Genomic DNA, 13,992 nt, shown 5'->3' with positions numbered 1-13,992 from the left:
AATTCATAAGGTACGATAAACTTCAAGTCTTAAACTCTATCTAAGATCAGAATTTTCAGGAGAAAGTCACAGAAAGAGGGCCAATTTGATAAAAATAAGCTAACCTGATGGAATTATTTCAGCTAATAAAATTTTTTAAAAATCAGTCATTATTTTAATGTCTACCATAGGAAATTTGAATAATATTGATCAATATCAGAAATAAATTTTAGGTATCACATCTGGATGCTCTACTTCATACTTACTAGAGAAGAAAATTGGGGCAAAAAGAAAAAAAGAAAGGATTATAAGCTTGCTGCTCCCAAGGCACTCTGCAATAGTGTTATTAGATCTCTCCTAAAGTGGGATTAGGAGCATAACAAACTTACTTAGAATTTCTCCATTAAGAAATGTATTCATTTGGAAATACATTACGACTGGCCCTGTTGAAAGGAGAAAAAAACAAATAAACCAAATTTTCTTCAGGATGGTCTTTCTTCTGTATTCAAATCTAAATATGAAGTTACAGGTTAGAATAGAACTTTTCCTGAAGCTGGCATATAATAAAAATAAAAACAGAGTTATTAAAGAATATTTATATCTTAAACTTTGTAAGTGGCCAAACTGATCATATTGATTTTGACTAATTTTTTAAAATAATTTTTTATTAAGTGATTATATAAATTTCACAGTATTGTGGGATAGTCATACTTAAAAGTCACAAACACATTTTAACCATCACAAGGCAAAATTCTGACTAATGTTCTAATTAAGGCATGTATCACTTAGGCCTTAATTACAATTATATCTTAAAATGTTTATAACTTGAAGTCCCCCTTACTTTTGAAATAAGTTTATGGCATTAAATATTGTTCTGGTACTTAAAATGCTAGTGTGTCAATTGGCTGACGAATACTTCCTGTGCCTATATATTCCTGTTGTCTTCTTTTTTCAGAATTATACTGCAGATGTGTCAACAAGACAGATCATTTCCTATTGTGGTAAGGTATAAGAAATCCACCAGCCATTTTCCATTTGAAGCAGTAAAGTTCAGCAGAAGCTTGTTGAATCACACTAGATTGCTTGAATATTCGAAGTCCACTCAAGTTATTCATATATCTGTCCATGCATTCACATTTTGCTAAACTTCTACTATGTACAATATTTGCTTCCAGTTATATAATTTTTAACTTTGATTAACCATCATATAATTCCAACAGCTTGTCCTGAATAATTCATTTAGAGAAAAGGTGGTAAATTATAATCTAGGGTCTCCACAGGCATTAGAAGAATACATTGATCAAAGACAATTTATGAATTCTGTCTACTGAATCCATAATCTTAAGCTAGACTGGTTTATCCCATAGTACTTGATTTCTAAGAAAATTCTTTTATAAGAATTTTAACATGAAAAGAGCTGTGATTAATAGAAAGAATAAGTAATACTTCTTGCGGAGGAGCCAATAAGACAAATTAATTTTTACTTTTTTTTGGTCGGTCATGGGGCTTGAACTCTGGGCATGGGCGCTGTCCCTCAGCTCTTCAGCTCAAGGTTAGCACTCTAACACTAGCGCCACAGCACCACTTCCAGTTTTCTGAGTGGCTTATTTGAGATAAGAGTCTCACAGCCTTTCCTGCCCGGCTGGCTTTAAACCACGATCCTCAGATCTCAGCCTCTTGAGTAGCTAGGATTACACGTGTGAGCCATGGGTACCCAGCTTTTACTTTTACTTTTAAGGTCAAAGTATAAAATATTTTGTTATCCAAATTCATATTGAAATAAAAGTGTCTTGTGATAAGAAACTCTTCATGGGGTCTGTTGAATTAACTTGAGTAACAGAATTTGATAAATATAAAATTTTTGTCACTGTTATTGAATAATATAAGTGGTTGAGAATGTGTGTTCTGACTTTTGTGGGGGGAAAGGGCGGGGAGGATATGAAGGGATGGGAAGGGGAAACAAAGGAGGAGGCTACAATGCTTGATAAGAAATGTACTCATTATCTTGCCCATGTAATTGTTACCCTTCTGTACAGTATTTTCACAATTAAAAAAAACACAGCCAGTATTCAAAGTGACATTATATTAACTTAAAGTTAAATTAATGTTAAAACAAAGTTAATAAATGTTCCAAACTCACCTCAAAAAAAAAAAAAGACTGTGTTCTGGAGTTAAAATTTTAACCCTATCATTTAACAAAGCTGCAAAACATTTAGCAAGTTATTTAATGTGTCTAAGGTTCAGTTTATTCATCTGTAAAATAGGGATCATCATATATGTGTAATAGGTTCCTGTCACATAGTAACTGTTTAATAAAAAATGCACTTTGCTTTTACTAGTTCCTGATTTTCTTTCTTTTCAAATAATTGAGATTTTAAATAGATGGCCTAAATTTGTAACTTATGAACATGAACTAGCAATATTTTTCTATTCATCTTTACTGGTTACAGATTTGTCTAATAAAGTAGCTCCAAAATTTATAGCAGATCTACAAAATTTTAAAGAGAATTTTATTGACAGGCACACTGAAAAGTTGGGCTGAAAAGAACAAAGTCATTACAAAAGAAAAAAGAAGACTTTGGACTTTTAAAACCCTATATAAGAAGAAGGCAGATCATTACAAAGACTTTGGACTTCTAAAACCCTCTATAAGAAGTAGGCAGAGAGAACTGCAGAGAAAAATGCATCTGAAAACAGATTACCTTTCAGGAAAAGGAAGGATAATTCAGACAGTGGAACTAAGAATCTGATGGCAAATCCAAAATCTTTGTTTTTCTAAGCTTCTCAGAGTAAAAAGCTACTCAAAGAAAGAAGAAAATACATCCATGGAATATGCCTTAGTTCTTGGTTTCTATGATTTAAGCATTTCTTCCTTTCATAGATATCAATCTGAATTGGGTATCCTTAAAGTTCAGTGAAACTATCTTCTTTAATGAAACATATCCAGAAAACACACAAAGATGAATATTATTTAACATAAATGTTATAAATCTTTGCAAAGCAAATATATAAATTAGGTACCAACTTACCCAATAAGCAAATAGTTCACTCACTTTTTAATTTTAACCCACGTAGTTGCAGGTAGCTCCCACTTCATAACCAAGTTTCCATAGAAAAATTATAGGTTTATAATTATTTCAACTCACAGGACTCTGAAGAATCTGAGTAACTCGTTTCCTCTGCTCCATCATATTGAAGTCTTGTCGTAGATCAGGAGACATGTTCCTCTCTCGTATGTATTCTGGGTCATTTTCATTAATTCGATCAAAGTATCTCTCTTTGTGAGGCATGCTGGGAGGAGGAGGAGTAGTGATCACACCTTCACTGGTATCTGAACTCATGTTTCAAGTGCGTGGATTCCCCTTATTCTCTACATAATAAACACAAAGACAGGAGGATATTCATTTTAAACTCAAATTTCAAAGAAGTCATGAAGAATTCTTTTAAATTTGCTGAGCAGAGTAACATGTGTAACTTATCTTTATAAAAGTAGCTTCTAGGCCAGGCACCCCTGCGACCCTCATGCCCCTAATCCTAGGAGGATGAGATCTAGGAACTGTGGTTCAATGCCAGTTTAGGAAAGTCTGTGAAATTCTTGATCTACAAATAACTAGCATAAGGCTGGAAGTAGAGCTCTGACTGCTCTGCTCAAGTGATAGAGAGCCAGCAAAAAAGCTAAGGGACAGTATCCAGGCCTAAGCTCTACTACTGGCCAGCGTGCGCGCACACACACACACACACACACACACACACACACACACACACACACACACACACACACACACACACACACACACACACACACACACACACACACACACACACACACACACACACACACACACACACACACACACACACACACACACACACACACCCCCCCCCCACCCCCCCTAGGCACTGGCTCACATCTGTAATCCTAGCTATTCAGTAGGCTAAAATGTAAGGATCACAGTTTGAAGCCAGCTGGGGCAGGAAAGTCTGTGAGACTTATCTCTAGTTAACTACTCTCCTTTCCTTCCCCCTATCCCCAACCAAAAGCTGGAAACAGCTCAAGTGGTAGAGTGCTGGCCTTGAGCAAAAAGAAGCTCTGGGACAGCACCACCCAGGTGAGCTCCCCTATACCCCCCCAAAAAACACACACCCAACCACTGAAGAGTATACTTTAAATGGAAAATTGTATGGTGTGTGAGTTACATCTCAATAAAGCTGTAAATCCCACATGAGAAGCTCCTGAACCCCTTGCACATCTGGAAATGGAGACCTTTTGTATAATCCCCACAGTGGCTTCGTGTTCCATAAATGAGGTTGATTGGATTCTTTCACTACATCTTAACTCCTTCCCAAACCAACCTGGTTTATATTATATCTACATTAGAAATGTTATAAACAATCTTTTGAAAAGTTATTACTTATAAAATGTCATTTCGAACTTAAAATTCTTGCCAGTTTTAATAGCTTTCTCTAGAGTAAGCAAAGACATGGCTGTACTTTCAAGTACCAGGCCTATTGTTCACACTTAAAATAATAATCAGAGATATAATAAAACATCAAAGCAATACATCTGTTTAAAAGAAAACAAGTTCTGTTTACTAGGTTAGAGATTTTCTTCATGGAAGTTACTATAAAATTGTGAAGGTTTTTAAAGCTTAGATGGAATTTTAAGTTCTTATTCAAGTTCTAAAAGACATACACTATCTTCTACTGCTAGCCAAAATTTTGTAATTGACAGAGATTGACAGATATGGAAAACTGAAGTAGACATAGATAAAAGTCAAGAAAAACAGAAACAAATCCGACATTGAGTAATATAAATGGCGCATCTAAATGCTCAAATGGAGGAAGTTTAATTATCCTACAATCACTGGGATTTCAGTACTATAATGTCTACTGAAGCTACACTTTATTCTTGTAATTATGTCAGATTGAAGGACCATATTTTACAGATGAGAGAAAACTATATTCAGAAGAGTTGTAATTTTTATAAAAGTGAAATCTCAAGTATCACATATTGATATAAAAATCATAATAATATTTATTATATTTTCACTTCTTTCAGACTGCTATATGTCCAAATTTTACCTCCAAGAAATAAAACAGGCCCATCATAACACATTCATATTTATATTGTATAAACGCCACTGACTGAGAAATAAGGGTACAGGAAGGACTAAAATTTTAGGGTTTATTAATGGACTTAGTGTTCCATCTATCTACAATGTACAACTAGATATATGATTAAGAGAGCTGTAAATGGTGGTTTGACCAAAATATTGAGGGAACAAAATTTCCTTTACTTTTTTCTTTTTCTTTCTTTTTTTTTGATCACAGGGCTTGAACTCTGGGCCTGGGTGCTGTCCCTTAGCTCTTCAGCTCAAGGAAAGCACTCTACCACTTGAGCCACAATGCCACTTCTGGTTTTCTGGTGGTTTTATTGGATCTAAGAGTCTCATGGACATTTCTGCCTGGGCTGGCTTTGAACCACGATCCTGAGATCTCAGCCTTCTGACACTGGGCAAAAAGTTTTCTTTTAAGTAACCAAGTTATTAAACATTGGAAAGTACCTATTAATATTTACTAATACGTCAAATTCTGATTTTTCACTAACATTATTTAAAGGCTTTGAGAAAAAAATTAACTACAAAACTAGTTTTTGGATCAGAGAACATTAATCCATATTTCTGGTTTTCTACATTAGATAACTAATGAAGAGGGTTTTTTTTGGGGGGGAGTTGGTTGTGGTGCTTGAACTTTGGGCTTGGGTGCTGTCCCTGTGCTCTTTAGCTCAAGGTGAACCATTATACCATGTCACTGTTTCAGAACCCTTCATCTTAAGTACTTTTTTTCCCCAATAGTAAGGCAGCTTGGTAAGGTAGAAAATGATAAACGGTGTCACAGGACATTATATAACATTTTGAGTTCCAAGCAATAAGGAACTAAAAAAGGCCTTTAAATTAGGTGAAGTCCACCTGAAAAGTTCACATGGGCACAGATCAATATTTTAGAAGCTGTATTTGTTAACCTGACAGACAACAGCTGTATCTTTTTTGTATAGGCTATCAAGAAAATGACTTTATGTCCTAGGTAAAAAATTGTATTTGCCGGGCACCGGTGGCTCATGCCGGTAATGCTAGCTACTGAGGAGGCTAAGATGTGAGGATCACAGTTCAAAGCCAGCCCGGGAAGCAAAATCTGTGAGACTCTTTTCTCCAGTAAACCACTAGGAAACTGGAAGTGGTGCTGTGGCTCAAGCGGTAGAGTGCTTGCCTTGAGCTGAAGAGCACAGGGACAGTGCCCAAGCCCAGAGTTCAAATCACACGACCGACCAAAAAAAAAAATACTGAAGGTGGAGGAAAAAAAATAGAAATATTTAAAAATCTAGGGTGTGACTAAGTCCCATAAGTTTATTTTGTTCTAATATTTCAGTTATTATTTATAAAATACAGCTACAAAAGTCAATCCCAAAATTATATGTAATTCAATATAATTCAAAGAAGTGTGATTTAAGGGATATGTCCATCTTCCTATTTTGTCTGGTAAGAGGCTTTCAAGATAATTACAACTTGATCTGTTTTTCTAATATGGAGCCATGAAAATGCCACTTATTTTAGCACAGGAAATGGTATCTGAAAATTACTTTCAAGAATGCTTTTTGGTTATAACCTGGACTTTAAAAAGCTAGTAATATTTTAAATGGAAGTCCACAAAAAAAAAGATGTATGTATGAGCCTCAGAAATTTGTGTTACAAAAGGTTTTTTTTTTCTTTTCCAAAACCTGCCTTCCTCCACCAAATTATCCTTTAGATCTAAAGTCTAATATGACATGCTATACAAATGGTCCCCAGATGCTAAGTGATCTGCATCTCCAAAGTCAGCCATACAATCATGACATGGAGATTAGAACTTGCAAACTCCAAGTATCTTTATAATGAGGTTAACATGAACTTAAAAGAATGAAACCTAGGGCTTGACATTCAGGAATTTCACCATCAAACCAATAATAAATTAAAAGTCCCCTTGTTACCAATTAAATCATCTATAAAGTATAATCTAAACCATTAGTGATAAATTTTGAGCTTTTATAAAAGGGAAAGGATTCCTCTGTATCCTCATCATTCATCCAGAATATTAACTGCCTTAACAAGCTTGTTGGTTCATTTAAAGAGCTCTGAAAAACAGGATTTAACTTTGAAAAGTGGGGTTTAGCTGAAACGATTAAGAATGTGCTCATGCTTATGATACCTAGAGTTAATTCATGTAAGAGAAAATGATCAAGATTCTTTTCTGACTTGTAGAGATAAGACTAGAAATAATGAGTAGATAAAAAGATGACTATTCAAAATTTTAACCAATGTTTGTGACCTTTGCTCTAAATAAGAAAATTCAGAAGATCTAAATAGTATAATATTGAGTTCCAGAGGAAAAAAAAAGCATTAAATTGATTAATCCTTTAATTTGTGTAAACATTTATAAAAGCAACAGAAACACAGATTTTAAAAGCACAAAGAATATAACATTTATATCTTGTTTTTTTTTTGGTCGGTCGTGGGGCTTGAACTCTGGGCCTGGTTGCTGTCCCTCAGCTCTTCAGCTCAAGGCTAGCGTTCTACCACTTGAGCTACAAGGCGCCACTAACATTTATATCTTAAATAAAGTCGGTCTAAAAAAAAAGAGAATATCCTTGGATTTAAAGATGTCAGAGCTAAAAAAATATTGATTTATTATACTTGGTCCTTTTTCCATATGATGAAACAAATTTCAAAAGAGGATATACCGAGGGGGTAACAATGTTCAAGAGGAAGTGTACTCATTACCTCACTCATGTAACTGTAACCCTCTGTATAGTATCTTTACAATAAAAAAATTAAAAAAAAGAGGATATACCTTGCCCAAGTCACTCAATTTATCTTACTTTACATTTTTCACATGATCTAGATGTATATAATATGGAATGTAGACCATCTGATCTGTCAATGTAAGAAAGATCTAAATTTAAACTGCACTAAAAATGTTTCCTTTAAAGAAATATTTTGGTAATAAATTCATTTTTAGAAGTTACTGTACAGTAAATAAAATTTTAAACTTTTTTGAAAACATATACCTCAAGCTTCAATTTCTTGATTTTAAGGGGTCTGTAGATATGCATTTAGGGCTAACAACACATTAAACAGTAACAGGATGTTATTTTCTAAGAATTTAAATCAATGTATAATATTTTAAATAATGAGAATGGTTTTCTTTCAAGCTTACAAGGTGATTTACTAGAGAGTGAGCTTTATGACTGAGCTTTTCTTTGCCCACTCACACTGAAGAGTCCACTTAAATTGCTTGTTATATTTTAAATTCAGGCATGAAGTAGGATTCTTGTTCTTCTGAGACTCACAAAGACTAGACTCACAGCTAAGTTCTATAGTGCCTATTTAGCCTGACTTAAAGCCTACATAAAGTACTTTATTGTCAAATGTAAAGTACCTTCATAGAGAGCAGAAATGTAAGTAATTCTAGAGTTTGGAAAATTTTTTCAATCTACTCAGTATCTATTGTCAAGGAATAGTTCGATAGCCTTGCAAAGAGCTGACAGGGTTATTTATTTAATTTTGTCATTTGTTGGGCTTGAACTCAAGGCCTGGGCATTGTCCCTGAGCTTTTTGTGCTCAAGGCTAACACTCTACCACTTGAGTCACAGTTCCACTTCAGGTTTTGGGGTGGTTAACTGGAGATGAGAGTCTCACAGACTTTCCTGCCTGGGCTGGCTTCAAATTGTGATCCTCAGAGCTCAGTTTCTTGAAAAGGTTATTTTAAATATCTAAAAGATAGTATGAGTGCTAACAACTCCAGGGTCCTTGGTTGCAATTCAAAAGCATAGAATCTCATGCTATTTTAACCTCTATTTGAAATGCCTTTACCAGGGTAAAGAAACACTAAAAAAAAAAAAGAAAGAAAGAAAAGAAAAAGAAAAAAGAAAAGGGTGAAGGTACAATAAATAAATCTATACTTACTGCTATGTTCTAAGACAAGATATAAATAATACTACAAATGTAATCTTCCAAAGACCAAAACACTCTGATTTAACCAGCCAACATTAATTAGTTGTCAGGGAAAGGGTATAAAGAAACAAGAGGCACAGGTCCACTTCCCTTAAGAATTTTCTAATTTAATCCTAGTACAGAACTAGGACCTGACTGTTTGAAAAAGTTACTGGCAGTGTAAAGCAGTTTATGACAACTTCCAGAAGGTAGTATATGTATTTATCATATATACACATACACCTAATGATTTCCAATAGTTGAGGATTACTGATAGAAAGAGTTTGGATTAAGATAGTGAGGTAAAATTACAAAGGTAAAGATCCAAATTTCTTCACATACAAAATAAGGTTTGGCCACATGTTCTCTAGTATTCCCTTTCAGCTCTGAAATTTTATTACATTTTTGTTATATACAGTAGTGACTTGGTATTAACTGACCATCCATTCATTTGGACTTTCCTAGTTTGTAGTTCTATGAAAATAATGGAGCTTTAAATTAGTTAATCAACTCCCAAATAAACAGCATTACCAAATATATTTTAAAATATAAATACTGAATATGGCAGTTCACAAAAGGGTTTAATATTTCAAAGAGGAACCTTAGTTTTAAGCTTTTTTCTTTATATAAATTTCGTGGAATGGTTCTCAATGCTCAAAATAGGCTTTTAAATGAACATTTTTCATACCTCAAGATGTGCTTGAAATAACCCATAATGTCTCTATGCACAGGAAGTGAGAAAGGCTGAAAAAGTTCTGCACTTTTCTCTCCAGTCCAGTCTTTTAAATTATAATGGTTTTTGTATCTAGCAGCTATTGATAGTCCAATGTATTTTGAAGCCCAATCAAAACTTTTCTTTAGAGTAATACTCAAAACAAAGCAAATATTGGCTTAGTTATGACACTTGTTGTTCTAAAATGTTAATAGCCCATTGTTCACTGTGGTTGCCTCAACAAGATAATACATTGAAAATCAGCATTTCCTGATAGGAAATGAATTCCCACTGTGTGTCACAGGACTCTAACCAAACACAGAGCTACAAAACAGAAACAGCAATTCCTTTTGGGAATGTGTAAGAGATCAGAGTAATGTGAGAAAGATAATCCTCCCCCCTCCCCCCCATCATTTAAAATAGCTTTTTCCTTCAACTCAACCTGCAATTTGCCTGATTTTGCTATCACAGGAATGTTTTCTTAAAATGGCTTCAAATGTTTCAGACAAAGTTTGTTCATTCAACATCCTGTAGATAGCAGCATCCTGTATATTCCTAACTATGGAGAATTTCCTTAGTTGTAAATGCTACAATGGATGGGGTAGTTTGACAAAGAAACTATCAGTAGGTGCCACCAAAACAATATAAGACCACTTCCAAGCTTAGTTTCATAAAGCCATTGTTGAAAAGCATCAATATATGAAGCACAGTAATTTTAAAAGGCTTTTATCTCTAACATTTTAGTAGGCAAAAACTGAGGCACAGTTACTTCTCCAAGTATGTAACATTGATTTATATACAGAAGAATCTTATAGCAATTGATAACTGCCCCAACAAGACATCTAAGACTCCTGTTAAAACACTGCAAGTTTACATTGTTTTCCTTATTTTTTCAGACTCGAATTTAAAGAACTTTCTCTGCCAACTTCCATTCACTGGTGGGTATTAGAAAACTCCAACAAATGAAAAAATTAGTAAGTTACTTTAAGAGATTCCAATGATAATCTCTCAGTCACCTTGGTACTCTGGTCCATTTAATGCCTGGTTTCTAGGCCTTGAATAATACCTTATGCTAAATGGAACCAAATGTCACATAATTTGTATATACATTAACATGAAATGCCATTATCTAGTATTATTTTTAAAAACAGATAATCTCAGTTTTAAAAGAAGTGTACTTATTTAAGGTCTGTCAAGTCTTCTGTCAAGAAACTAGGGTAATCAGCACACAAACACAAAGACCTCACCTACCTCCAGGCCAAGAAAATGTCTTTTTATATTCCAGTTATAATCACAAAATGCAAATAATGACGTTCTCATGCCACTTGCTTTTAGGACAGCTGTCATTTGACTAAATTTTGAGATTAAAATTGTGAAAAAGGTAATGCCAAACATGCAATCTATGATTCAGCAAAAATTCCTTCTTTTGTTACTTTATAACTTTGCTGTGTAACTTTATAACTCTGCTGGCAGAATAAAGGGTACAAGTCATTTCTAAGGCTGCTTAGTCCTCAGAAAATGTCATTTACGTCAAGTAACATCAATTTCAGCATTCAAAGAAACAAGAAATGGATTAGAGAACTAAATTATGAAAATATTTTAAACACAAAAGTTACAGCCAAATTTCAAAGCCTTAGGATTAGCACTGAATAGCCTGGACTCTGAAAATTACAAGGATCCATTTTAAAAGCAAACATCACAATTTTCTCCTGAAGTATTTAAGCCTGAACAAAACAGTAGCTTTTATTTCTTGGACTGTGTTTTATACTGTTGAGTATTATTTTTTTTAAGGTTAGTTTCTGTAAAATAAAGGTTAAATACATTGCAGACCATGCCATATGTTCTTAATTTAAACAACATAAATTTAATATAATTTGGGTTATATAGCTTAAATAAATATTCCCACAAAAATACTATATAAATGTTCAGCTGAAAGGAACATCAGAATTAATCTATTTCAAAATCTTCGCTGTAGATAGTAAACTGAGGATCAAGGTTAGATGACCTGCTTACAATACTATCTCACACAGGTAACTCAAGTTGCCTGACTTTGAAACCAACATTCTTTCACTATTGTACTGAGCAATATTCCCTTCCAGAGAAGTTCTTATCCACTAACCATGACTATAACACTGAGGCCTACCATGCATGGCCTAATCAGATAAAGACAAGTAGGTGAGAAAGATCCCCATTTCCACACAGCACTATCATCCCAAGAGCCTTTGCCTCCTGGGTTCTGTCCTAAAATAAGACTGAAAGCAAAAGTATATTTGGTAGAATGGGCATGGAAATAAACTTGAAAATAATCCAGATTGTCATCAAAAAAGGAATGATCAATTTACAGTATATATATCCATACTTACTGAAGTACTGTTTGGTATTAAACATTCTCTTAGAATGAGGTAGGCCTTCTGGGTAAGGTGGCAGATTAGAAGCTTCTTTTGTGTGACTATAAATGAGAAGAGCTTGGGTAACAAAGAACATAAACAGAGTCATATAGCCTTAGGCACTTGATTCTTGACAAGGTGCTGAAAACATACACTGAAAAAAAGACAGCCTTTTCAAGCAATGGTCCTAGAAAGACGGGATATCTGCATGTAGAAGAGGGAAGCTAGATTACATCTCTTACCAATTCAAAAAGGATACGAAATTTTAATGTAAGGCTTGAAACTTTGAAACTACTGAAATGAAACACAGGAGAAGCATATGCATCACACAATGACTTTCTGAATGGGACCACAATAGCTTTGGAAACACAAGCAATAATCTATAAATCCAAGTACATAAAATTAGAAAACTTTTGCATAGGAAATAATTATCAGCGTAAAGAGGACAGTTTATAAAATGGGCCAAATTGCCAACAGGTGCTTCATATCCAGAATATTTTAAAAGCTAAAAATTTTAACACCAAAAGAAATATCAATCAAAAAATGCTCAAATGAATTGAACAAACACTTTTTCAAAAGAAGTTCAAATAAGTCAAAACATGAAAAAAGGTCTGTGGAAGTGGCGCTGTGGCTCAAGTGGTAAGAATGCTAGCCTTGAGCTGAAGAGCTGAGGGACAGTACCCAGGCCCAGAGTTCAAGCCCCACAACCAACAAAAAATAAAATAAATAAATAAATAAAAGAGAAAAACAGAAGGAGGGAATTTGTTAAAAAAAAAAAAAGGGTCCAATGACTTTAGCCACTATAGGAATGTAAATCAAAACCCACTTGCTTTCTAATTGTAGATGAAAATATAATTTCATCTCACACTAGTCAGAATGGCTATCAGAAAGACTATCAAAAAAAAGGGCAACAATGTCAGAATTCCTAGAGCTGATAAGCACCTTCAACAAAGAAGAGGATTAAAAAAAAAAACACAAAAATCAGTAGCTTTTCTGTGATACCCCAAATAGGCAGATGGAGAGGTAGACTAGTTCCATTCATAATAGGCTCAAAACAAAAACAAAAAACAAAAAGGAGGGGCAGGGATGAGAGAGGTGGGGAAGAACATGAAAGGAGTAATATTAATCAAGATGCATTGTATTCATAAATGGATCTGTTGAATGGTTAGCTCCTTTGTACAACTAAAGATGATAAAAAGTTCAGGGATTAATACCAGTCCCTAAACCAACACAAAACAAACAAACAAAAATCAAATCAAAATGAAACAAAGAAAAACAACCAAACCCCTAGGAATCAACTTTCACTAACAAGATGAATGACTTCTACAATAAAATTTATCAAGTTTAGAAAAAAGTAATTGAAGACAGCACCAGGAGATGGAAACATCTCCCATATTCATGGATTGGCAGAATATCATGAAAATGGCCATTCTGCCATAGGTGATTTACAAATTAAATGCAATATTATTCATCAAAATACCAATAAAATTCTCCAGAGATGAGAATCAATTTAAAAGTTCATATGGAAGAACAAAAGGACTTGAACAGCCAAAGCAATTCTGAACAAAAAACAAGATAAAACAAAACAAACCCCCAAACAATGAAGGAGGTATCACATTCCAGGTTTCAAATTAAATTACACTACAAAGTCATAATAACAAAAACTATTTGGTACTGGCATAAAAACAGATCTTAAGACCAACAGAACAGATTAGAAGATTTAGAAATGAACCGACACACCTATAGCCATCTGATTTTTTTTTTTTTACAAAGGAGTCAAGAATACACGTTAGAACAAAGAATAGCCTTTTCAACAAATAGTGGTGGGAAAAAGAGATACCCACCTGCAGATTTCTGAAATTGGATCCCTGTCTCTCATCCTGTACTA

General features: G+C 34.1%; 1 protein-coding gene across 9 annotated transcripts in view; it reads right to left on the bottom strand.

The window, feature by feature from the left end:
- Positions 1-13,992, bottom strand: part of Add3 (adducin 3 (gamma)) — an 87,259-nt gene that overhangs the window by 24,898 nt on the left and 48,369 nt on the right. For 6 of the 9 annotated variants that reach the window (XM_013017761.1, XM_013017755.1, XM_013017762.1 and 3 more), the window contains exon 2: positions 3,126-3,349. In XM_013017761.1, the coding sequence (XP_012873215.1) occupies positions 3,126-3,320 (195 nt within the window). In that variant the 5' untranslated portion in view covers positions 3,321-3,349. Of the gene's footprint in view, positions 1-368; positions 423-3,125; positions 3,350-10,968; positions 11,068-12,080; positions 12,167-13,992 lie in introns of those variants that run through there. The other 3 variants (XM_013017758.1, XM_013017757.1, XM_013017763.1) reach the window with 3 other exon arrangements.

The sequence above is a fragment of the Dipodomys ordii genome, unplaced genomic scaffold (genome assembly GCF_000151885.1).
Source record: "Dipodomys ordii isolate 6190 unplaced genomic scaffold, Dord_2.0 Scaffold36, whole genome shotgun sequence".
NCBI classification, from domain to species: Eukaryota; Metazoa; Chordata; class Mammalia; order Rodentia; family Heteromyidae; genus Dipodomys; species Dipodomys ordii.
The sequence above is the reverse complement of the archived record's forward strand: the minus strand, read 5'-3'. Positions and strand labels throughout refer to the sequence as shown.